Below are 26,232 nucleotides of genomic sequence, written 5' to 3' on the forward strand. Positions count from 1 at the left end.
AAACCTTTTTTGAGGGCATTATTAGGGTTTGAACTTAGGCTTGCTTAGGTGGGTGTTCTATATATCTCCAGCCCTCAGTGAATAGACGCATTCATTATGGGATGCTGGAAGTATTGCCCGGGACAGAACCTCTGCATGTGTGAAGTTCTGCAGTCTGCTGTGGGAAGCCCATTCTCTATGGCTGACACCTGCTCAGGAGGCCTTGAGGTAGCTTTGGTAGGTAGAATTCATGGTTCACTGGTTGCCAATCATACTCCTGGTGCCCAGAGGGGCTATGTATTCTGGCATCCACTTTGGTTGGTAGAAGGTACCAAGGAGGGGAATTACTGTACCATCAGGGCAAGCATCCCTCTTCCCCTGAGACCTTAAGGAGCAGGCATTTGAGTATCTAATCCCTTTTCCACGCTATCAGTATTCCTCATTCCAGGAGATACCTAGGTAAAGGCAGGTCACAGCCTGGGCTGCTGTTCCTAGCTGCCTGGTCTGGTAAGCAGGGGCTAGCCAGCTTCTTTATAAGCAATCTTCTTTCTGCTGGTCCTGGGAAGCTCAGTGATTCATGGGAGCTTGGCTAGAATTAGAGGCATGGAATGGGGGACTCTGGGGCGCTCCTAGCCTCTTAGCTCTGGCTCTGCTCTTCCCTCTGGTGGGATGTTCGCTGGTCCCAGGCTGTAAGCTTAAGCAAGACCCACACTGAAAAGAAGCAGAGCCACCTCTGGGCACCAACCCACCGTCATCCGGCACCACACGCAGTGCCGCGCGGTGACACTCTGGTAGCACTTGATACTTTTGTGGCATCGGTCACACTTGACAGAAGAGTTCCCTTCCACCCATGCGTGCTGCATCACCTGTGGGAGGGAAGGGAAGGATACCAGGGAAAGCTGCAGAACCACACCCCTGGGCCCAGGGCTGGAGAAGGGTCTGGGAGGCGGGCAAGAGTGGCAAGGCCAGAGGAGTCTGTTTCCTTTCTCGTGGATGCGCAGTTTCTCTCTGCCTTACTGTGTAAACCTGGTCTTCTTGAACTATGAACTGCTTGTTCACCCTGGCAGGCAAATATCTATGCAATATCTCATCCTACTTGCTCATCTTGTCTTGAAGAAGTCCTTGCATAGTGATGGGCTCATGTGGCATGATGATGCAAGGGACATGGAAGGGCCGGGGACACAAATACAACCGGCGGGAGTCGCTGGTCTGGCATGGGATTGCGTATCTTTTGGCCAGTTCTCAGACACCTCAGAATCTCAGGTCCCTCTTCTGTAGAAATTGGAAGGATAAGTTCCACCTCTGGAACTGCTGGGGGAATGAATAAGGTAGGACGGGTGGAAGGGCCTCTAGAACAGTCCCTACCCTTTAATGGTTCCCGCTCTATGGCAGCTCCCTTCCCTTCCTCAGCCTCAGTATTATGCCCACCTCACACCCCAAATATATTAGAGTTGGTAGGGATGGGATGAGACACATCCCTTGTAGGATTTAAACTGCCTCAAGTTGTTATAAAAGCTTCAAAGCATTCTAAAGGAAGTTAGTTGAAAATGTCCAAAGAAGCCCAGCATTGGTGTGACTCACGCCTATAATCTTAGTTACTCAGGAGGCTGAGATCTGAAGAGCCAGGTTCAAAGCCATCCTGGGCAACAAAGACTGTGAATCTCTTATTTCTAATTAATCACCAAAAAAAAAAGCCAGAAGTGCAGCAGTGGCTCAAGTGGTTAGAGAGCCAGCATTGAGCAGAAAAGCTAAGGGACACTCCCAAGTTCAAGTCCCAGTACCACCAGAAAAGAGTTAAAAAAAAAAAAAACCAAACCAGTGGCAACAATTGTCTAGGTGCCTTTCCCATCATTTTCTGGGACAGCTATTTTTTTTTTTCTGTTTGCTGTTCAGGGAGTGCCACAGGACAGGCCTGGGGGTTTCTGGGTACAGATGTGTAAATGTGGTTGAAGTGACAGCAACTGACCCTCTGCCTGTGAACCTGGGCTCTCTTCCTGGAATTCCTCAGAAGTTCTCAGAAACTTCCATCAAGGATCCTGAATTGTACAAAAAAGTGAAAGTGGGCTTTGGAGAGAGGAATCTGGGACACAGCCTGAAATGCCCAACTTAAAAAGCACATGAAATATTTTTGTGATACTAGCCATGTTGCTATTAAATAAGAATAAATATCCAAAATTCCTTAGCAATTAAATTGCTAAGACTTCCCATTCTGAGATGATTTTGGTTAAAAAAGAAAAAAGTACTGCTCCAAAAGAAGTGTTAGCAACACCATGAATAGTATAAAAAACTCAGTTTTGTTTACTGATTTGTCATCTACATGGTCACATTGAATCTACTGTGAGATTATTATTATTTCAGGGGTGTGGGGAGTTGACAGGTTAAATGATTGCCCCTCCTGGATTTCCAATGCTGATAAGTGGCTAAGTGAGGCCCCATTTCCAGGTTTTCTGACTCCAAGTTCAGAGTCATCTCCCTGGCACCATAATGCCTTCTCTAAACTCATGGGGGATCAGAAGAGATGGTGAGGGGTTTGGGCCACCCTTGCAGGCTCAGGAAGCTCTGGGTGTGCCTTGCTGGCCCCTCACTGTGTTCCATATGACAGGTGGCCAGGCTGTAGACAAGGTCTTGAGCCCAGGAGGCACACCTGGTCCTGGCAGAAGGCATGGGCATGAGGACGTGGTATGGCAGTGGAGGGAGAGAAGGGGAGGCCATGCGATGTGTATTGGGCATGTGTAGAAGTCCTTGGTAAAGTCTTCTTTGGAAGGTACCTTTTGGGGGAGGGCTGGACATACCCTCTGCCTGGTAAATATCTCCTAATCATCTTCCCTCTGCAGTGAAGCAGGGCAGCCCCTCCCCTAATTTTAAGGACAATCAATTTCCAGGTTCAGCAAATGGAACTACCCAAATGGTAAGATAGAAACCTGCAAGCCATTCCCTATCCCTTCCTCCTCTATGCCCACCTCCCCAAATCCTGGTGGCTGTTCTTTCTACTCCTCTCTTTGTCTTCGCTACTTTCATCCGTGCCTCAATCAAAACACTCGATGATGGATGTGGTGCTGGGATGCTCAGCATACATGTAGCCATGATCACACCACCCCACGGGGGCTCTCACTTTTGCATTACCTTCAGTTTAACTACCTCAAGATTTCTCCCCCTTTGGTTTCTCTCCTACACTGTGCTAGAAACAAGTCACATAGTTAACACAGCCATCTCTGCATATTTGAAACTCATTAGTGGCCCTCAACTGCCCAGAAAACTTCTTTATCATCCTGAGCTGGCCTCACCCACCATCGCCAGGCATAGTTCTCACCACCTCTGCAGCATACCTCATCTCCTTAAGTGGCCTCTGGACCAGCCACACAATCAAAGCACAGGTCTCAGAATAAGCCACACTTGCACGCTTGAGCACAAGAGACTCCTCCTCCATGCCTCACTAACACTTCTAATACCAGCTCAGATGCCACATTCCTTGTGAAATGTTCCCTGGGTTTGCTTCCGTGCTTCAAGGGCAGCCTGGGGATGGCATATGCCTTATTGCTTTGCACTTTGCTTACACACATCTGGTTGACCTCCTGGTTGACCTCCTAGGGTTTGAACAGACTAGGACCATCTCTCCCCATGTAGCCTCTAGTACAGGGCCTGGAGAACACCAGGGAGATGCAGGATGGATGGATGAATGGATGGATGGATGGATGAAAGGGATGGATGGAGGTGGGGGGATGACCCTTGAAGCAGAGAAGAGACTGGAGAAACTTCTAGAGCCTCTTCTTGCCCAGGGGTCCAGGGCGATGGACATGTTGCCCTGAACGTGGCATGCAGTAGAATGAGGCAATCAATGTCACCAACCTCGCCACTCCTCTTGGCTTTTGAGTATGTTTTGACACACCCGGGGATGTTTTTAGATACACAGCGTTGGTGGACAGTGTATTTACAGTCTGGAAAGAAAAAAGGAAAGAAAACCCCCAAACAAGTAAGTAACTTGCAGGGAAAGCTCCACCACCACCCATGACCCCAAGCTGAGAGTGGAAAGGAGCATTTGGAGCTACCTTTGCCTTGCTGAACAAGAATTCAGCCCTATCCTGTTGCTCCTGGAGCAGAGCCCCTGGTCATCTCTCCTCTCTGGGCCTCCACTCCCACCTGTGGCGCCTGCTTCCCCTGCAGACAGCGACCATAGCCAGACATAGTCTGGAGAGTGTGAGATGGTCTCCTGCTTCCTCCTCCAGGGTTTCCATCCTGGCATGGATGAGTGGACCAAAAAAAAAGCTTAATGGCTACCCCTGCCATGTGTAACAATCCATGGCATCTTGGGTAAATGGAGTTGCTGCTCTGAAATTCAGTTTCCTGCTTGGGGGCGGGGTGGGGATGTGTGTCTAGAACAGCCTCTTCCCCTTAGGGATTTGGCAGCATTTAATGAAGTATTTGTGTGTAGCCTCATGTGCTGGGTCTGAGTAGCTGTTTCACAAATGATCCCTCTGTCCCACTGTAACGCCTGGGATTTACTAGGAATGAAACAGGAGTGGAGGCAGCAGGCGCTGATGCTCTGTCTGTACCCAGCTCCACTCGGCCAACCTCTGTGGCCCAAACGGTAGGTGTATGTTAGAGAAAACACACGAGGGACATGGATTGCACCCAGGGGTTCCCTGCTGCAGCGCTTTGGCCTCTCGTGGGTTCCAGCCTAGATCAGCACAGCTGTGTACATCCCCAGAACTCTGTCCCCCTTCTGCTCCTCGATGTTCTTCTTCCCGCACCACCCATCTTTTCTCTCCCACTGTCAATTTCTCCTACTTCCCTTACCAGTTTCCTTCTCTCTTTTTCTCCCCTCGCTTACCATTTTTAGTTCTTTCCCTACTGAATTTCCTAAGAAGATTATCATAAGCATTAAATATATAATTTTAATGTATAATGTAATTTATATATAATATATCATCTTAATTCCCATGTATAAGATACAGCTTAAGCAATTTAAAAATCTTCTAAACGTAGCTGCAAGAAACATTGACTAGAAAACACAGCTAAAGGAAATGGAAGTATGTCTCAAGTGGAAGAGCGCCAGCCTTGAGTGATCAAAAGCCAAGTGAGAGCAGAAGGCCCTGAGTTCAAGCCTTTGTACCAGCACAAATGAATTCCCCAAATGCCCAGCTAAAATTAGAATGATCGGGGCTGGAAGTTTGGCTTAGTGGTGGAGTGCTTGCCTAGCATACACGAAGACCCAGGTTCGATTCCTTGGTACTACATACACAGAAAAAGCTGGAAGTTTGCTGTGGCTCAAGTGGTAGAGCGTTAGCCTTGAGAAAAGCACAAGGACAATGCTCAGGCCCTGAGTTCATGCCCCAGGACAGGCAAAAAAAATTAGTATGAGGTGATTTTTAGTTATGGATGAACTTTAATAAGTTTTTTTTTTCCCTAGAGGATCAATGGCCCATGATTCTAACCGTTCCAACCGCAGTACAAGTCTTGTCTACTGCCTCCAGTAGAGTCACAACAGGATGCAGAGGCCTTGCTTTATTCTTTGATGCTGGAACAGCTGAGCACAGAGAACCTGGGAGAAGGTGTGTGTGTGTGTGTGTGTGTGTGTGTGTGTGTGTGTGTGTACTCACAAATGCAGCACAGGCCTTGCTTCCGCACTCCCATCAGCATGATATGGCAGAAGTTGCAGTAGGTTGGCTTCTTGAAGTGCTTCAGGGTCCAGGCATGCCGCCCATCTCCCTGGGAGCCCTGCAGGGATCAGAGAAGGGAAGACCTTGAGCTAGCCACCCTCAGTAGAGGAAGCCAGGGGCTACCCCATGTCCTTTTTTCCCCCCTTAAGTTCTCTTAAATTCTCTTTCATAGTTGCAGGTAAGTTATTCATTTCAATGCTTGAGATATATAAAAAAATACCTTTGTGTGTGTTTTCTTTTTATTTACTTACTGTATTAGGGATAAGTAGTTGTAAGAAGGAGTTTCAAACAAATTGGGTTAGAAGTACTGTGTCTTGATCAATGTCACCTGTGTGTGTTCTAAAATTAGTGACTATTAAAATCAAAATTAGTGACTAGCAAATCAAGAAACACCTGAATGAGAGACAAGTGACAGTGGCTCACACCTGTAATCCTAGCTGAGTAGCCTGATTGCTGAGGATCAAAAACTGAAGCCAGCCAGGGAAGACTAGGAGACCCATACCTCCAATGAACTACTGAGAAGCTGGAAGTGGAGCTACGGCTTAAGTGGTAGGGTGCTAGCTTTGAGAGAGAGAGAGAGAGAGAGAGAGAGAGAGAGAGAGAGAGAGAGAGAGAGAGAGAGAGAGAGAGAGAGAGAGGAACAATAACAACAACAATAAAACCAGGGATAGTACTAGACCCTGAGTTCAAGCTCCAGGATGGCACACACAAACCACCCCCCAAAACCAAAACCCAACCAACCAATTGAACAAGCAAAAACGTCTGAATGAAGAAATAGAATAGTTCCTGCATACCTGGATGACAGAAATATACATTGTGTATCTACCTACTTACCATCTGTCAATCTATTTTAATCATACCTTTATATATGAAGATCCTTTAAATCCCTTCTTGAATTCTATCATAAAGATATATATATATATATATATATATATATTTTTTTTTTTTTTTGCCAGTCCTGGGCTTGAGCTCAGGGCCTGAGCACTGTCCTTGGACTTTCTCAAGGCTAGAGCTCTACCACTTGAGCCTCAGCACCACTTCTGGCTTTTTCTATGTATGTGATACTGAGAAATCAAACCTGAGTCTTCATGCATGTTTGCCAAGCACTCTACTACTAGGCCAAACTCCTGGCCCAATGATATATTCTTAAATTATTTTATATCTTTTTTGTGCTAATGCTGAGGGTTGAACTCAAGGTCTTATGCTTTTGCTTGGCTTTTTCTTTTTTCTTCTGACTGGCACTGTGCCATTTGAAACATACCTCCACTGTGACATTTTTCCCCTGGTGAATTGGAGATGAGAGCCTCTAAGATTGTCTGCCAGGGGTTAACTTCAAACTATGAGCCTCAGCTTTTAGCTTTCCAAGTAGCTAGGACTATAGGCACGAATCTCCAGAGCTAAGAAATGATTTTCAAAGGGAAATGAGCTCCCTTTGCACTCTGTCAGATGTTTAACCCATCATTAGTTAAAATAATGAAAATTTCTTCAAGGCCTACAAATCATTAAAAGGGCAGTTGTGGGTAATATGCTTAATGATAGGTGGTGTTCAAAAGCATATTATGGAATTATCTAGTGATATTACAATGTGCTCGGTGAAGTAATTAGAATGCAAATTTGATGATATATTGATGATGTCAGTTTTATATAATAAGGTATTTAATGGGAAGCAATTTCATCAACCTACTGAGGTTAGCTGATAGCAGTATACATTTAAAATTTCACTTTCTTCTATGGTTTCTACATTTTCTCTGGTGAGCATATACTAGTGCTAAAATCAAGAATATACAGTTTGGTTACACAATGCACTCCTCAGCTGTGTGTTCGTGGCTCACACCTGTAACCCTATCTACTCTGAGATCCAAGGTTCAGGGTCTGAAGTCTGTCTAGGCAGAAAAGTCTGTGAAAGTCTCATCTCCAGTTAACCATTACAAAGCCAGAAGTGGAGGTATGTTGCAAGTGGTAGAACTCCAGCTTTGAATGAAAGAGCCAAGTGAGAGTTCAAGGCTATGAGTTCAAGCCCTAGAACTAGCACACACATAAACTGCCCCTCCCCCCCGCCAGCATCCTGTTGTCTTTTTAACTAAAGGGTTTTCATGTTTGGGAATAACTTCACAAATGAATAACGATTCATCAAAAGATCAACTAGCTCATTTGTTTCTTAAATATCCATCTTAAGAATTTATTATAAAAATGAAATAAAATAATGCAAATGTAGCAAATACCCCACTTCTAGACATATGGCAACTTCAAGCTTCTGTTAAGTTTCTCTCACACTGAAAGACAAAACAATAACTAGAGAATATGCATTTCCAAGCGAGGAGGGGGATTTATCCCTACTCTACAGGTGAGAAACAGAGACAGAGCACTATGACTGGAACATGACCTCAAGGGAATAAGCTGCAGAGACCTTAGTGAGGTAGGATGGAGCTGGGTAGCTCTGGCTGGCCTTAGCCTGATACTTTATGCCCCCCACCCCCCACTTTCTTCACAGACAGGATTGTCCTTCCTGTACAGAAGGGAAATTAGAGCCACAGCAGACCTGGCAGCTTCATGGAGCCCAAAGGACTTTCATTTCATCTGAAAACTCCTGTCAGCCAAATAGTTGTCAGCTACTATTCTGCAGATTCAAGAAAATGGACCACAAAGGACTAAAATAACCATTTCTGCTTTAGTTCTAGCGCCATCATGTGGCTATTTTATTTCTGTACAAGGTGGGAATAACTTGCTTACCCAAACCAAATTTGATGCAGCTGATAATTTCTCTAGGAGACAGATCAGTGTGTGTGTGTGTGTGTGTGTGTGTGTGTGTGTGTGTGTGTGTGTGTGTGTGTGATCTATTTAGAGATAACCCTATTTCTCAGTGGTCATATCAGATTTATAAAAAGCCTAACAATAGGATATCCAAGATGACGGAAGCTTTCTGTAAAATCTCAAATATTACATGTTTACAATGTAATACACATGCAAAATTAATGCTATATATAAATTGTTTGTCCTGGATCTTCATCTCAGGCCTACATGCTATCCTTGAGCTCAAAGCCAGCCTGGCCAGGAAAGACCATGAGACATTTATATCCAATTAACCAGCAAAAAGCCAGAAGTGGAGCTGTGGATCAGTCTTGCACAGAAAAGTCAGAGACAGTACCTAGGCTCTGAGTTCAAGCCCCAGGCCAAATAAATAAACCAAACAATAACCACAAAAGCATACCCTATCTGGTCGTTTTTATTGTTAAGTAAGATACCATTCTGAATCCCCTCCAAAAGCATCATTTTTTTCTTTCTTTTTTCTTTCTCCCCCCTCCATTCCCTACATCTTAACATTTTAAAATGTAGTTGTTGAAAAAATAGGATTTTTCCCTTGAAGTTCCTTTGGCCCTTGACCTGGTTGTGTATAAGATTCTTACAAATAAATATTGATTTTATGTCCCCTAGTAGTGTGCCCACAGACACATACATATCTATATACATATATAGATAAATACAGGTGTGTATACACATACACATATATACACATATATGCATACACTTTTATATATACCTACACACACACACACACACACAGACACAAAGACACACAGACACACACACACATATACATGTGGCCTGGGTTCTGTCTCTGAGCTTTTTGATTGACTAGTGACCTACTACTCGAGCCCTACCCACACTTCTAGCTATTTGGGAGGTTAATTAGAGATAAGAACCTCATGAGTTTTCCTGGCTGGGCAGGCTTTGAACTATGATTTTCAGTTCTTAGCCTCCTGAGTAGCTAGGATTACAGGCATGAACCACTGATGGCTGGCCACAGAGCAATATTTCTAATTCAGTAATAATCTAGCAAATGTGTGTCAAATGAATGAATATATTTTTGACATAAACAGATACAGAGGAAGGCAACAGAGGAATGTGAACCACCCTGTGTGCATTGTGGAGACAAGGGCAGAGGCTGTAGATTCCCACATGGATTCCAATGACCCTGAACGACCAGGCAGCTTTGAACAGAAACTCACAGATTCGTCCATCCCCAGGAGGACCAGCAGTGGGATAGTGGTCATTCCTCCATGGACCCATTCTTGTAGTGACACGAAGCCATCCCGGTCATAGTCCATCCCTTGCAACATCTCCTTCAATATCTGTAGAACCCAAGAATAATAATTGTCCAGTTTTAGCTTAACTTTTCTACTTCCCTTCTGCCCTTTCTCTTTGATCTTGCATTATTTGTTTTCTCTTGTATCCATTTCCCTTCTTCTTCTTCATTTCCTTCTTCTTTTTTTGTCAGTCCTGGAGCTTGAACTCAGGGCCTGAGCACTGTTTTTGAGCCACAGCACCACTTCTGGCTTTTTCTGTGTATCTGGTACCAAGGAATCGAACCCAGAACTTCATGCATGCTAGCCAAGCACTCTACCACTAGGCCATGCTTCCGGCCCCCATTTCCCTTCTTATTAAGAATGAGCTAAAGCTGTGAGAGAGTGAACTAGCAGTGAGGGGCCCAGGGCTCTTCAACTAGCTTTGCCTGGCTCTGACTCTGTGGCCTTAGGCGTGTCACCCCAACTCTCTGGGTTCTAGGTTGAGCATCTGTAAAAAATGGAAATAAAAATGGCTATGTTGGAGAATTATAATGAGGATCAGAGAAAAAACATAAATATAACACACGTATATGACAATAATGGAAATATATACTTACAAACATATACTTCTAGCATAATCATATAAATATGTATTACCCAATACAGAAGATCTCAGAAAATGCAGCTATTATTGTATTAACATGTGGTAGTTGAGAGAAAGCTCTAAAAGTACTTCTGACCCTAGACATTTTGACTTTCTCTTGGATAGAGTTAAAAGCTCCATTATGTCTACGACTGCTGCTGTTGCTGTATAGGTACTGTCAGAGACGTGGGAGGTTGAGGTCCAGAATGCCAGTGCAGACAAGTGCGAGGGCACCCGTGCAGAAAACATTTGCATCCACAATCTGAATATAACCTCCCTTTCCTGGGAGTTTTCAACCCATGCTTAGAGAAACTCACAGGCCTTAGCTCTGTGGGATCCCACTCCAGGTACTGTGCAATATGCAGCATTTGGTTGACAATACGATCCATCTCCTGGAAAACATCAGTAGAGAAATTATTATGAGAGACAACCAAAGATGTGTTTCCAAGAGTCAAACTCAAAGCCCAACTCAGTGGATAGACTTGCACAGGGCAGCTCTGGAGAAGAAGCCTGTACAATGTGCTGCCATTACGTGAGGACCTCACTTGTATTTCTGTCTTGGTCAGAAAGCCCAGGGGCTGGGCCAGCCTGAAGTGTGTGGAAAGCTCACAGAACCCTGGCTTCCTCATGGGCACACTCTGCTTCTACTGTTGCATTCTTGTAAGGCACAGGAAGTCCTCCTGATTTCTCCTTTGTGATTGGATAAATTCTTACTAGCTGAAGTGAGTCTCAACTCCCTCTTCCTTCCTCTAGTTGTTCCTTCTCCACCTTCTCCTTCTCCTCCTTTCCCTCCTCCTCTTCTTTCACCTTCACCTTCTTGAGCCAGTACTGGGCATAGCATCTGAGGGCCTCACACTTTCACTTGCCCTTTTCACTCAAGAACAGTGTTCTACCACTTGAGCCACACCTCCACTTCCAGCTTGTTGCTGATTCATAGGAGACAAGAGTTTACAGACGTTTCTGCTTGGGCTAACTTTGAATTGTGACCCTCAGATCTCAGCCTCCTTTACTCCAAGAGTAAAACTTAAAACCAGACCCATTACAATACTTCAACTGTAGCACTTTTTATTTCCATTTTTACAGACTTGTTAGAATTATTTTGCATGAGCTTCTCCTCCCCTTTCTCATCTCCTCATTCCCACAGTTTCAGCAGCTCCAGATCCAAATAACCTTTTCAGAGGTCAGTATCAATTGGATGGAGCGTTGCTTTGTTGATCCTTGCTCAGACATTATCACCTACATTTTGTTTGGTGTCTCCTTTTTCCTTTGCCCTGTAATCTGGCCTTGAGCCCTGAACTCTGTGACAAGTAATTTATAAGGGATATGTTTCCCTCATGAATGAGGGAGCCTTTTAGTTTCAAGGTCAATCTCTGAATAGAACCTCATAATACAGGTGATAATGAGTCAGTGCACAGAGGAATCTGCTGAAATACACATGGCTGAGGAAATATTAGGGGTTAAGGTTAGCAACTCAGGTGTCAGCTAAACTGTTTCTACTAAGATGGCTCTGGGCATACTCTTGAATACAATTGTTGCCTGTACTGGGTGGAAATGCTGAGTAAAGCCAGCAGAGTCAGCTTCAATAGGGATTCACAAAGCAGTATTTTATTTAATATTCCACAGAAAAGGACAAACCAGTGGGTGAGCACAGGAAAGCAGGAAGAAATATGAAATTCCAGTGGAAAAGAGCTTGTGATTCTACCTGAATTCATGACTCAACTAGAAAATGTGATTAAGGAACCAAGAATTTGGCTTGGGGGCTGGGAGTTTGGCCCAGTGGTAGAGTGCTTGACTAGCATGCATGAAGACCTGGGTTTGATTCCTAGGTACCACATGCATAGAAATAAAAGCTGGAAGTGGTGCTGTGGCTCAAGTGGTAGAGTTCTAGCCTTGAGAAAGCCCAGGGACAGTGCTCAGGCCCTGAGTTCAAGCCTAGGACTGGCCAAAAAAAAAAAAAAAAAAAAGAATTAGGCTCCGTCATAGGCAATGTAAGAAGCAGAATGGGGAAATTTCAGAGAGAATATATTCTCACTGTCCACCCTGGTAAAGCCACATTGGGACATTTAACAAGTCATTTGGATGGGGCTTGTCTGGTGCCATATTTTAAGAAGGGTATGGACAAAGCAGAGGTTATTCACAGTGGGTATTTCTTTTGGCCAGTCCTGGGGTTTAAACTCAGGTCCTGGGCACTATCCTTGGGCATTCTCAAAGCTAGTGATCCTCCACTTGAGCCACAATGCCACTTCTGGCTTTTTCTGTTTCTGTGTTATGTGGGAATTGAACCCAGGGCTTTGTGCATGCTAGGCAAACACTCTACTACTAGGTCACACTCCTGGCCCCCACAGTGGGTATTTTAAGAGAAACACCAGAGAACAGGGCCATATTGCCTTGACAGCACCTTTGGAAACGCCAAGGCCCAGGGCGTAGATGTCTTGCTCTGCTGCAGAGGTCAGCAGAAAGCAGGGGTAATGGACAGGGAGAATGTGAGAGCCTTAGCCTTTCTTTGATCTTCCTCCTGGATAGGACAGAAGGAGGAGAGAGCCACAGGTACTGGGGTCTAGCAGACAGCCATCCCTTGTAGGCAGGGAAGGAAGCTTGAGTTGTCCCAATCCTGGAAGGGAGTTGAGGACCTCATCTCATGGGAGAGTTCACACAAAAAGCCAAGGTTATCAGCTAGGAAATTCCAGGGTGGGGGAGGGGAAGTTGAGTCCTATTACTCTTTGAAGAACCACTTCTGCTCACCAATGTTATCTTCAAATAGAGCCAGCACTTAACCACTTCTTACACCCAATAAGATGTCTGTCCTGTGCAAGGTCACTGTCATTTCACGCTTTGATCATTTCACTCAGCAAGCATTGTGTCGCTTATAAACCTTATTGCTATAGCACAGTCCTTTACTGCATATTAAGCCATGCCTTGATTGTTTCTGCAGAGGTCTAACTGGTATCTCTCAACACCACAACTGCAGGGCTCCAGTTAAGACATGAGTCCACCCTGCCCCTCCTCTGCTCACATCTTCATCTCTCTGTCCCCTAAGGAAAAGAGGAACCTTTCCAATCACCTGCAAAGCGGATTTCTTTGGCAACATCCCCACTTCATTGTCCTCCTCCTCCTTTTCATAACTCCTGTGATCTCTTTGGCTGTTTCCTCCCTCTGGCATCATCTGTTCACTTATTCTGTTCCACATCAGCTCTCCCCCTCCCTCCCCCACTGTACTTTTCTGTTAATGAGCTCTGACTCTGGCATTGCCAGACAGGCCTCAGGGATCTGAGTTCAGGACTCTCTCTCTCTCTCTCTCTCTCTCTCTCTCTCTCTCTCTCTCTCTCTCTCTCTCTCTCCCTCCCTCTCTCTCTTCTATTCTTCTACTAACTCTGAGGTCCTTACCTGTCCCATTCACATTCCTGCAGGGATGAGGCAAGTTTAAGCTTTCCCAAATGCGGTGGGATGGGATTGTGTGCTCAGAGCAGACAGAACCCAGCTCCGAGGCTGGAGTCCTGGGGTAGGAGAGCAAGCCAGGCAGTAACGTCTCTCTTGCCCGCTCACCGGTGTCTTCTGGCCCCTCTAAACCTTTCTTGTTGGCCAATGGGCTCCAACAGAAAATTTCAGACAGCTCTAAGTGGGGAAGTAAAATTAGATGAACTCTTAAAACATTCCTTGAGATTTTATGATGTCGGACATCTGGAGTGAAAAGATGATGTGTAAAGCATGCTCTACAAGACTGGCTCTTTGGAGTAGAAGATGGGGGTGGGGACTCAGACTTCTTTTGGGAACATTGTAATTCCTATAATCTGAACATTTTCAGATTCTCTTCCTTGACCCTTTTTCTTCTACCTAGACTTTCTCTGATCCAGGAGGGATATGCAGAGTGAGAACTTACCTCTTGGTCCAGGAGGCCATTCTCATCTGCATCATAGAGACGAAACATAACTGCAAGAAAAACAGACAAGCTTGAGATGTCTTCCAAGAACCATGGATGGGCAGATGCTGCCAAGATTTATAGCCAGCCCTGGCCATGACTGGGCAAAGGGGATTGCACTAGCTCAGCTTCCTTCTAAGGAACAGTCTGACTTCTTTAGGATGAATGGGATGAGGGAGGAGATCAAGTCCCACTTCCTCACCCTTGTAATTAGGAACTCTGTGACTTACCCCATGCAAGTCTCCAGTCTTTGGAAAAAAGCACACTTCCCCACATCACCAGGAGAGGGCAGAGCAAATGCCCAGTGAGAGGGTAGATAGAAGTACCAGACAGCAGTGTGGAGTGAGGCAGATTTACACTGGAAGTATCCTATCACTTCTGGGTAGTTGACAAATGCTTTCACTTCTTTGGGCTCAAATAATGTCCCCAAAGTGGAGATGATAGTCATTTCTTCTAAGATTATCATGAGGGATTAATCTAAATTCACAGTGCAGAAGACACTTAACAGATATTTATTTTTATTTTCTCTTAGTAATGCATATTTATATATGGCAGTTAATATGCACGGAGTATTAGCATATGTACTCTATCATTGTTAGTCAACCCTCAGTAATGTAGAGATCATGTAGTCACTACTATAATGAAAAAAGGAGGAGGAGGGAGGCTGTGTGTGTGTGTTCTGCTGATTAGGAACTCACTCAGGGCCTTGCACTTATTAGGCAGGTGCTCTTCACTTGAGCCACACTTCTTCCCCCTTTTTGTGTTGGCTGGTTGGTTACTTTTTAGGGAGGGTCTCATTTTATGCCCATTATGGCTTAGGCTGAGCTCTTCCTACTTGTGCTTTCCTGTGTCAATGAGGAGGACAGACAGATATCACTGTGCTCAGCTATTATGCTTTTCTTATAGATCAGCTAACAGGAGTATGCTACTATACCCAGACATTAGTTGAAATAGGGTCTTGCAAACTTTCATTCCTAGATTGCTTTCAAAACACGATTCTCCTGATTTCTGCCCCTTGAGCAGCTAAGATTCCAGAACCTTACCTGGCTGAAGGCAATTTTAAAAAAAAATTTTTTTTATTGTAATTAGTAAAAGGGTTACATGATATTTGCCAGATAGAAGGTGCATTAATTCACATACATTGATATCCTTTCACATGTCTTGGTACCCATTTCACTCCCCCCCTCACCCCCCACCCGTCTTGGTTTTCCCCCCTTTCCTATCAAATTTCAAATATCCAAATACAAATAAATTCAATATATCAGATAACAAAGTGAGATACTATACCAATATGAGATAACCAAGGGACAGCAAAGGAGATGAGAGACAACATAGTACATTAAGGACGACAATCATTCATTATATGGCTTTTGTTGGCTGAAGGCAATTTTATATATTTTTAGTGCATCTGTGTTTTAACATGACTTTAGGCGTGGAATTTTTTCACGTATGCATCGTATTGAGGCTCAAGAAGCTTTGGATTTTAGAGATTTGGGATTTTCAGATTCAGGATGCTCAATTTGTGTAGCTTCCCCTCTCAAAAATATTAATGCCTTCTTGGAAACATCAGTAATCATGTTCTTAGAAAGGTGATGTAGATTAAGGAAGATCTGGAGGAATATGTGGATTCAAGGGCAAGTGTTCATTTATAGGACCTGGAAACCTGAATTTCATTCACCTGAAATACAGAGATAGGATCTCTGTGGTCTGTGAAGGAAGCAGAGCAGGATGAAGAGCTAAATATTTCTTAATTTTCTCCCACTTTTTAAGGCTTTCATGCCTGCTTCTTCTGAGAAGTGCCCTGGATTGGCCCTGCCCTGGCCCTTTAGGTATCTCAGCACATGTCCCGGTCACACTAAGTTGTCATGGTGTCATCATTTGCCTCTATGTGTTTCTGCACCATGTATTTATTTTCTAGTGAATATCTTTTTGGAGTCCAAATTCTTCAAAACAGCGGTCATGGACTAGAGTCTGGCAGCTCATGCATATAATCCCAGCTATTCAGGAGGCTGAGATCCAATAATCATGGTTGATGCCAGCCCGAGCAGAAAAGTCCACGAGACTCTTCCTTCCAATAAACCATCCAAAAGGTCAAGTGGTAGAATGCCAGCCTTGAGTGGAAAAGGCCACAAGAGCACAAGGCCTTAGGTACAAGCCCCAGTACCTACACACACACACACACACACACACACACACACACACACACACACACACACACGTCATGGGCTGCCCTTTCTTTGTGACTCCTCAGCATGTCTTGGTAGGAATGTCCTGGGCAGGGGCGCTCACTGTATTTGCTGACCCCGTGAAGAGAAGGCTGAATGGCATAAAGGCCAAGCCGCTAGCATTGTCTTAGGACTCTGGGCTGATATGACTGCCTACCACTGAACCCTTTCTGATCCCGCTGTGCATGAATAATAGAATGAATAACTGAATATCAGAGCCAAGCAAGTCCTCTCTCCAGTAGTTTTTCCAACCCTCCCGTGCTTTGAAACTGTCTTTCAAAGATTGTGGTGAGGTAAAAATGGTAAGAAGCATTTCACGTGCTATAGCAAATACAAGATGTTCAGTGCTGAATGTTAATCATGCATTTCTAGTAGGCAGACTTGCAGGTTTTATTTTCTAAAAGACATAAACTAGTTTCCTTGAAAATGTACAGCTTAATTTCCCTCTTTCCCCCCTCTCTTTGTATGCCAGTCGTGGGGTTTTGAACTCAGGGCTTGGGTGCTGTCTCTGAGCTTTTTTTGGGGGGGAGGCTCTAGGCTAGTATTCTACTACTTGAACCACAGCTCCAATTCTGGCTATTTTGACAGTTAATTGAAGATCAGAGTTTCATGGATTTTCCTATCCAGGTTGACTTTAAACTGTGACCCTTAGATCTCAGGCTCCTTAGTAGCTAGGATTACATGCATGAACCACTGGCCCTTGACAATTGACTTGTTTTTTAATTTTAGTCCGTCATGGGACTTGAACTCTGGGCCTGGGTGTTGTCTCTGAACTCTTCAGCTCAAGGCTAAAGCTATAGCGCTTGAGTCACAGCACCACTTCTGGCTCTTCCTATGTATGTGGGAGTGAGGAATCAAACCCCAGCCTTCTACCACTAGGCCACACTCCCCGCCCCAATAACTCCCTTTTTTTCTTCTTATTGTTGGTCATGGGAATTGAAGTATGGGCCTAGATACTCTTCCCCGAACTCTACTACCCAGTTTTCTAATGGTTAATCAGAGATAAGAGTCTCACAGACTTTCCTGCCTGGACTGGCTTTGAACCATAATCCTCATATCTCAGCCTCCCCAATAGCCAGAATTACAGGCATGAGCCACTGTGCCTGGCTTTCACTTGTTTTTAATCATTAAAATCAAAGAAGGATTTAAATTGAGGGAATTCAGTAAAAACAAACCTAAGCTGAATGTGGTGGCTCATGCCTGTAATATTAATTACTCAGAAGGCTGAGATCTGAGGATTGAGGTTCAATGCCACCCCGGGCACTAAACAAGGTGAGACTCTTATCTCCAATTAATCACTAGAAAATGGGAAGTGGTGCTGCAGCTCCAAGGGTAGGGTAGTAGCCTTGAGCTGAAGAGCTCAGGGACAGCACCCAGGCCCATGGTCTCCCTCCCTCCCAAAAAAACCAAACAAACGAACAAACAAAAACTTGGCAGAATAAATGATTAAAGTTCTGCAATGAAAAGTTTCAAGGGAACAAATTAACCAAAGATGAAGAAGAAATGAAAAGGTTAATCTGAGGAGATACAATAACCAATATAATTCACGGATTTTTCCTTGTACTAAAAAAAAAAAAGAATAATTGAAGACCGGTAAGATAGCCTGGAAGTCAGGACTGGATCACAGTACATGCTAGCTACTCAGAAGGCTGAGGTCTTTGGGGATCTTTGTTCCAAACTAGCCCAGGTAGAAAAATCTGTGATACTCTTATTTTCAGTTAACCACCAAAAGGCTGGAGTGGAGCTGGGCTCTAGTGGTAGAGAGCTAGCCTTGAGTGAAAAAGCAAAATGACAATGTCAGGCTGAGTTCAAACTCCAGTACTGACATAACAACAACACCTGTAAGCCAGTTGGGAAAATGTGAATACTGGCTGAATATTAGATAGTAGGAAGGAATTGTTTTCTTTGGATATAATAACAGTGTTGTGGTTGTGTTTAAGTGTGTAGCATAGAGATACATGTTGAAATATGTACAGATGAAATATGACCTTGCTGTTTGCTTCAAAATAATCTAAGGCAGAGGAGATGAGTCTGAGGTATATACTAAACAAATTGGGCCATGAGCTCATCACTGTCGAAGCCAGCGCAGATATCTACTTCATACTCTTTTGTCTATCTTTGAAAGCTTCTGGGATCAAACTGTTGTATTTTTCTTTCCATTGTCATTTTAAGACACGCTGAGAGTAACTAACAGGAAGAAAATCTACCATTCTTTTTGTAACTAATTAACAACCACAGTGCCTAAAACCCCAAATGCAGCTGTATGTTGGAAATAATTTGACATTGCACTTTTAACAGTAGCCAGAAGAAAACAGAAATTTGTTACATTTGCTATCAAATTAGAGCTTCAGACTTGCAGTCGTTAACACCTCAGGCCTGTGAGGGAGATTTCTCAGCTCAGTTAATGAGCAAATGCTTTGGCAGTTGACCTTTGGCAGACTGCCCTTGCTTACGTGTAAGTTTTGTTGACGGTCCTATTAGTAATTAGAATTTTGACTTTTGCTGTTTGGATATGTTTTCACTTTTTGTCTACTCAAATCCCCAAGAGGAGCAAGTCGATTATATATTTTGTAACAAAGTTATATCATCTCTTATTATGAAAAACATACCTGTAGGCTCGAAGAGATCAGCAAAATTATCCTTTAGGTGAGTCATTTGTAAGATTATAGTATATATAGATATATACCTACATCTATATATATGTACATTTGTCAGTCCTAGGGCTTGAATTCAGGGCCCGGGCACTGTCTTTGAGCTTTTTTTAAGGCTAGCGCTCTATCATTTAAGCCACAGCACCGCTTCAGCTTTTCCTGTGTATGAGGTGCCAAAGAACTAACCGAGGGCTTTGTGCATACTAGGCAAGCACTCTACCACTAGGCCACACTCCCAGCCCCTATAGTGTATTATTGTCCAAGCTCTTACTCAACTCCTAATGTCACTTTTGTAACCAACCTCCAGAGCACCATGAAACACAGTTCAACTCTCAAAATTCACCAGTATTCTTTCTCTAGAGGTCCAAGAGTTTGGGTGTAGGAGATGAGTAGGCGAATGGAGGAATGACAATAAGCCATATCAGGACACAGATTGACCAGAGAACTCAAGAGAAAAACAAATCATAGTCAATGAGCTGCTTCTTGTGTCAGGCATAGCATTACATGCATGTAATCCTAGCTACATAGGAGGACTGAGGTCCAAGGATGGCTGAGGCAAACAACAACAACAACAACTCATAGAATAACATACAATACAAGGGGGACGCTAGAGAGGCATGGCTTAAGTAGTGAAGTACCCGCTTAGCAAGTGAGAGGTCATGGTTCAAACTCCAGTGCCACACACACACACACACACACACACACACACACACACACACACACACACCCTTGTAAATAACAATAAAGGTTGCTTGTTCACAAGTGTTCAGTATCTTTCCTTTGAAAACTTATCTAATTTTTATTTTTGGTCTGTTATTGGGCTTGAACTCAGGTCCTGGGCACTGTCCCTGAGCTCCTTTTGTTCAAGGCTAGTGCTCTACTACTTTGAGCCACAGTTTCATTTCCAGTTTTCAGGGGACTTGTTGGAGATATGTCTTCAAATTGAGATCCTCAGATCTCAGCCTCCTGGGTAGCTAGGATTACAGGTGTGAGCTACCAGCCCCTGGCTAGAAAAGTTATGGTGAGTAGGAGCCAGTGGTGGTGTGATTGGAGGCTTTCAGGAAGCGCCACCAGCCAAGCACAGGAAGCTTGACCCTTTGATGAGAAGCTCTCCCCTTTCCAATTTCTGGTTCAACGTCAAGAACATTCTACCCAGTATGAACTGGTATTGTGACGCAGGGTGGCATTGAAGAAATTTCCTTATCATTACTGGTGCCTAGGTAGATAAATCTCCCTGAAAGGGGCAAAATCCATACCCATTATCCCAGCTCCATCTCTACTAGGCTAAGAAACAATTGACAGGACTCTATCATTCTTTAGGAAAAAGCTGAAGTCTCAGACAGGGCAAGCACTTACACTCTAGTTTATCCTGAGGTCTTCCAGTCTCCAGCAGGGACAGGTAGCAGGCGATGTCCTTCAAGTACACTACGGGAGGCACAGAGTCTGAGGACTGAGCAATAGGAGCTCCCAGGGGGGTTGCGGTCACGTGTTCTTTGGCTGTCACTTGCTTCTGGACTATATTTGCATCTGCGATGAGCAAAAGGAGGACATCCAGACACACTTTTTGCTTAGTGAACACCAGCAGTCCTTGTGGCCCTGTTGTCTTCCTGGTATCGCTTTTATAGTGATATACTCAAGAACTTGAGTTATGTAGATGTCGTGAAATGTAATAGGAAGTCCATTCTGTGGAGGCTAATTTCTCTGAGTTGACCTCATTGTGTTACCTTTTCTTTTTTCTTTCTTTTTTTGTTGGTTATGGGGCTTGAACCCTTGGCCTGGGGGATGTCCCTGAGCTCTTCAGCTCAGGGTCCCTACTACCCCTTGAGCCACAGCCCCACTTTCAGTTTTCTAGGGGTTAATTGGAGATAAGAGTCTCATGGACTTTAGTGCCCAGGCTGGCTTTAAACCACGATCCTCAGATTTTAGCCTCCTGAATAGCTAGGATTACAGGTGTGAGCTACCATGCCTGGCTATCATTGTGCTACTTTTGAGAGTTTCTTTCCTTGGAGGAAATTCATCTATTTACTTTGCACTTTCAGAAAAGGTGACAGTGATTCTTGTTAACACCAATAATCAGCAGATCAGTGTCATTTAGATGATCTTTTTGGATGTATCCAACTTATGGAAGTAATTTTGATCAGAACTTCACCAGTATACACTGTCACAATTCTCTTCCCTAATACATTTAAAGACAAATAAAAGGATAAAATGTTGAAAAACAGAAACGGAGACTGACAACCAATTTCCAGAAAACTAGGAAGGACTTTGACTAGCTGCAAGTGTGTTAGTTGGTCTAAGAAAATGTAAAAAGTGACTGATCAGAGCAATAAAATATTATGATAGCACAAGGGTAATGAAATTCTTTGTTTCTTTCACACTTTGTCCTCGAGTTCAGAAATATAAGATATATTATTAAAAAGAAACCTAAGCAACTATATTTCACTATGTAAAGTCTTATATATTTATTTTTTTCTGGGGCTATAATTCAGCGTCCGGGCATTGTATCTGAGCCTCTTTGTGCTTAAGGACAGTACTCTACCACTTCAGCCATATAACATAGTGCCATTTCCACCTTTTCTGAGTAGTTTGTTGGAGATAAGAGTCACATGGTCGTTTCTGCCCAGGCTGACTTCAAACTGGGATTCTCAGATCTTAGCCTCCTGAGTAGCTAGGGTTACAGGCTTGAGCCAGCAGCACCTGGCTGGAAAATCTATTTTTTGAAAGGTATTTTTCATACATGCTCTCTTTGGTTAGCCTTTCTATCCTCATACCCATTAGAAGTGATTCTTTGTATCTAGTAAGGGTGTAAATTCACAGTGGACAACTGACAAAGCGATTAACAAAAGACTAGTAGTGGCTAATCTAGTAAAGCTATGGCAATAACACTAAGTATTAAAGTATTGAAGCCTCAGAGGCAAAGGTAACGGTGATGGTGATGACCATTGGGAAAGAGAGGCACGGCACCCATAACCTCCTTAGTCAGGGAACCAAAACGGCAAGCAGTAAAAGGTACTTAAGCTGCTTTTGGCTGACTGACTCCTCCTTTGATTTCACCAATTAACTAAAGGCAAGATAAAAGCCAGGCATCCCCAGTCTCCATTTTGTATCTGTGTCCTTTAATTTGAGCCACTGTTTCCTGCAACCACGTTTCAGTCACCTGGGGTTCCAAGAAGGACAAGACTTATCACCAACAAGCTCATAAGGCGGGATGGAGGAAGTTGTCCCAGAGGAAGAGAATAGCCCAAAGTTCAGATGGATCAGCTGCTATGCACTCACGACTTGTTCTTGTCCCTCCAACCAACACAGAGATAAGAAACTTCTAGTAACTCTTCTGGAACCTCAGAAAACAAGAACTGAAATAATGATCACGCCCAATCGGGGAAAAAACTAAGGGATGGCACTCAGGTCTGAGCTCAAATTCCAAAACAAGCACCAAAAAGAAAAAGAGTAGGAGCTCAAATAACAAGAAGTTTGACCAAAAAACACAACAGGGACCTGAGATGAGCATTTCTTCAAGTAGACTCATGATGTGGTTCTAATCTGTTCTCTGTTCAGTGTCAGAAAGGAAACTAGAAGAATCACAGTTTTCAAAGTTTAAATGAAGCACTGGTGAAATTTAAAACAATTCACTATGGATGGAAATCAGAACATTGAGTTATGGTATCTTGCATAGCTATGTGTATGTAAACATGCATATATACATATACACACATATGTATGTAAAATATAATAAAACTGCAATTCTTTTTCTCCTGGCACATCCCAATAGCCAAACTTTAGCTTTACGTATTTATAAATCTTTTTAACAAAATGATCATGTCCATAAGGAATGTCTGATTCTCTGAGTCTTTCTTTGTATTTACTGCATCGAGAGAAACGTGGAGAGTCTACGAGTGACCTTCCATGAGAGCAGGATGCCTGCTGACCCCTCCAGAGGCGAAGGGTGCATATAGAAGGAGAGCTTGGCAAGTAATACTAAAAATAAAGTGTACTTCTAGAGAGGTAGGGGCTTAATAATAATTGAGCATTTACTTTGTGCCAGGCATTGTTCTGTGTTTACACATCAAACTCACCTTAACCTCCATAACATTTACTATTGTTCCATTTTTCAGATGGGACACCAAGGCACTGTAATATTCAAGCATGCCCACAGTTAGAGCTAGTGTCAGAAGTTAGAAATCAAACCCAGGCAGTCTATATGTTTTCTTGATCTGACTTAGGTGGCTAGTGACCAGAAAATTTATATTAATGTTAAGAACAGAAGCCAAGGGTGGCAATATATATATACATATATACATATATATATTTTTTTGGTGCTGGTCCTGGGGCTTGAACTTGTGAGCTGGATACTGCCCCTGCCCCTGAGCTTATATGCACAAGGCTAGAATTCTAACTATTTGAGCCACAGCTCCACTTCTGGATTTTTATTGGTTAATTGGAGATAAAAGTCTCATGGACTTTCCTGCCAGGGCTGGCTTTGAACTATAATCCTTAGATCTGAGGATTACATGAATGAACCACTGGGAACCCAGCGTTTCCCAGACTTCTTAAGAGCAGCTGGCTTTGGGCCATCGGCCTGTCACCAGCACAAAGCAATCATTTCCCATTTATAAATGAGCCATGGAGATTCCCCATCTGCCATAGCCCAGGAACAGGCCTAAGGACAGCAGGCACTGCAGAAGCCCCGAGAGGGCAGTCTTGGTGAACCTACCAGGAACTAACTAAAATGGCATCTTGCTAAGGCCACAAACCACCAGGCATCTCAAGAATTATCACTGCTTCCTCTTTCTGCATAGGAAACAGCAGAGACTTGGAAGTTGGACAAGTCTGAATTAAATCCTTGCTCCGCAAGTCCTGTCAGGACATAACTTCCCTAAACCTCAGCTCCTCGTGCGGTGCTACTGCGGAGGCTAACGCAATACGTCATAAACAGGTGCGAGGCAAACAGATCTTCAATAACAATTTTTACTGACTTCTCCTTGCTAACCTAGTAGTAACTCCCCAGTCTGGTCAACCAGGGCATTCTCTTACATACTTGTGCCTCCTCCAAACATCCACTAGAAGTCATCATACACACGCGCGCGCACACACACACACACACACACACACACACACACACACACACACTCACTCCTTCTTCCAAGAAAAACTTGTTCCTTTGGGCAGAAGTAAATGGCAAGCTATCCAATATCTTGACACACTGTTTCAGGACAAGTACAGAAAGCACTTCACAACATCTGAGTCCCACAATTACTCCCCTCATGGATAAGATTTTCCCAGTTCTCCCCTAAATCACGTATTCCAAAGACTTACCAGTATCAGGGGCACAGGCCTCGTCTGCTTTGGCAGCATTATCCACACTTGGTACGCTAGAATCTTGGAAACAAAAAGAAAATTTAAAGGCCAATATGAGCTCCCTGTCTCTTGACGGGGCAGGAAGGGGAATCTTCGCATGTGATGTGGTGCACATAAGTTGTGTTTACAGGTCATCTGAGTTCATGTGCTAGAATCCCTTTTTTTGTGCTTTTTTCAGGCTTGAATTCAGGGATTATTAGGCATGGGTTTCTATAAAGTCATCTAAAGAAAAAGGTCTCTGTTCCATGGTCCCCACTGTCACTCCAAAGGAAGGGTCCTATGCTCAGGGGACTAAGGACTCAGTCCTTGCCTATGGCACAGGGCTAGAGCTGTTGAAGCTCCTGGCATCTTGATGGAGGCTAGTTTGCATACCTGAGCTGCCTGGTGCACTGCTGCCAACTCCTTCCTTTGGGTGATCAGGAGGGTGATCCTGCCTGGGCTTCTGGCTGAAGGCTAGGAAGAGGTTTGTGCTCAGTGGCTGCGGAAGGTCCACCTCCAGGTAGGCCCTCATGAACAGCTTGAAGACATCATAGCTGACTGGCTGAGAGGAACAAACAGAGAAAACTGGTGGAGGAAACTGAGGGGACAGAGAGGGAGGGGGAGAAGAAAGGAGAGGCAAGGAGATGGCAGGTGAGATATGATTTGGTGGGGCAGGAAGGAAAAGGCCAGGAAGGGCAAGACAAGGCATGGGGGCAGATGGGTGAAAGGTAAAGCAGAGAAAACGTGGGTGACTGGCCCTCAGAACTCAGTGGGCACAGAACCAGAGAGGGGCTTTGTAGAAGGTTGGGGATGGCCAGTACACCCTGGAAAGGAAGGCTCTGTCTGCCCAGGTCCTGTGAGTTGTGAGCGATGGCCCTAAGAAGTAGGGACAAGATCAGTGTCCTGGAATCCCAGTTAAGATGAACAGAACCCTGATCTGGTGGCTCATGCCTGTCAAGCCAAGCTACACTGGAGGTTGAGATCTGAGGACTGAGGTTCAAAACCAGCCCAGGAGGGCATGTCTACTAGACTCTTATCTTCTATTAACCATCGAAAAGTTAGAAGTTCAGGTGTTGCTCAAGTGGTAGAGCACTAGCTTTGCATCAAACAAATGGAAAGCACCAGGCTCTGAGCTCAAGCTTCAGTGTTGGCACTGAAAAGAAAATACGTACTGGTGGGCTGGGAATGTGGCTTAATGGTCGAGTGCTTACCTAGCATACATGAAGTCCTGGGTTCAATTCCTCAGTTACCACATAAACAGAAGAAACCAGAAGTGATGCTGTGGCTCGAGTGGTAGAAAGCTAGCTTTAACAAAAGAAAATCAGGGACAGTGCCTAGGCCCTGAGGGGAGAAAAATGAACATGTTTTCAGGGGAAAACATATGGAGGGAAACGGTTCTGTGGTAGATGGTTTTTCCCCTTCTTGTGCCATGAAAGATGTGATTCTGAGTATTCAAGTCTCAGTAAATAGATCTAGAAAAGGACAGGCTCCATTTTAAAAATCTTTATTACAGTGATATTTTCTTTCTTTTATTTTGCCAGTCCTAGGGCTTGAACTCAGTGCCTGAGCACTGTCCTTGGGCTTTTCCCAAGGCTTAACGCTCCATCACTTGAGCCACAGTACCACTCCTGGCTTTTCTATGTATGTGGGACTGAGGAATTGAACTTGGGTCTTCATGCATGTTAGGCAAGCACTCTATGACTAGGCCAAATTCCCAGCCCTGCTGTGATATTTTCTAAGGAAATTCCATTAGGATGGGGGAT

At 44.0% G+C, this 26,232-nt stretch overlaps 1 protein-coding gene across 1 annotated transcript in view; it reads right to left on the reverse strand.

Annotated features, from left to right (window-relative positions):
- The window catches only part of Dgkg (diacylglycerol kinase gamma), a 208,140-nt gene that overhangs the window by 108,899 nt on the left and 73,009 nt on the right, over positions 1 to 26,232 (reverse strand). The window contains exons 4-12 of the mRNA XM_090343423.1: positions 24,863 to 25,031; positions 24,449 to 24,511; positions 20,492 to 20,662; positions 14,221 to 14,270; positions 10,661 to 10,735; positions 9,644 to 9,766; positions 5,577 to 5,694; positions 3,826 to 3,914; positions 729 to 845 (exon numbers count right to left, since the gene is read on the reverse strand). Of these exons, the coding sequence (XP_090199549.1) occupies positions 729 to 845; positions 3,826 to 3,914; positions 5,577 to 5,694; positions 9,644 to 9,766; positions 10,661 to 10,735; positions 14,221 to 14,270; positions 20,492 to 20,662; positions 24,449 to 24,511; positions 24,863 to 25,031 (975 nt within the window). The remainder of the gene's footprint in view (positions 1 to 728; positions 846 to 3,825; positions 3,915 to 5,576; positions 5,695 to 9,643; positions 9,767 to 10,660; positions 10,736 to 14,220; positions 14,271 to 20,491; positions 20,663 to 24,448; positions 24,512 to 24,862; positions 25,032 to 26,232) is intronic.

The sequence above is a fragment of the Megascapheus bottae genome, chromosome 1, assembly GCF_031878675.1.
Source record: "Megascapheus bottae isolate mThoBot1 chromosome 1, mThoBot2.hap1, whole genome shotgun sequence".
Lineage (NCBI taxonomy): Eukaryota > Metazoa > Chordata > Mammalia > Rodentia > Geomyidae > Megascapheus > Megascapheus bottae.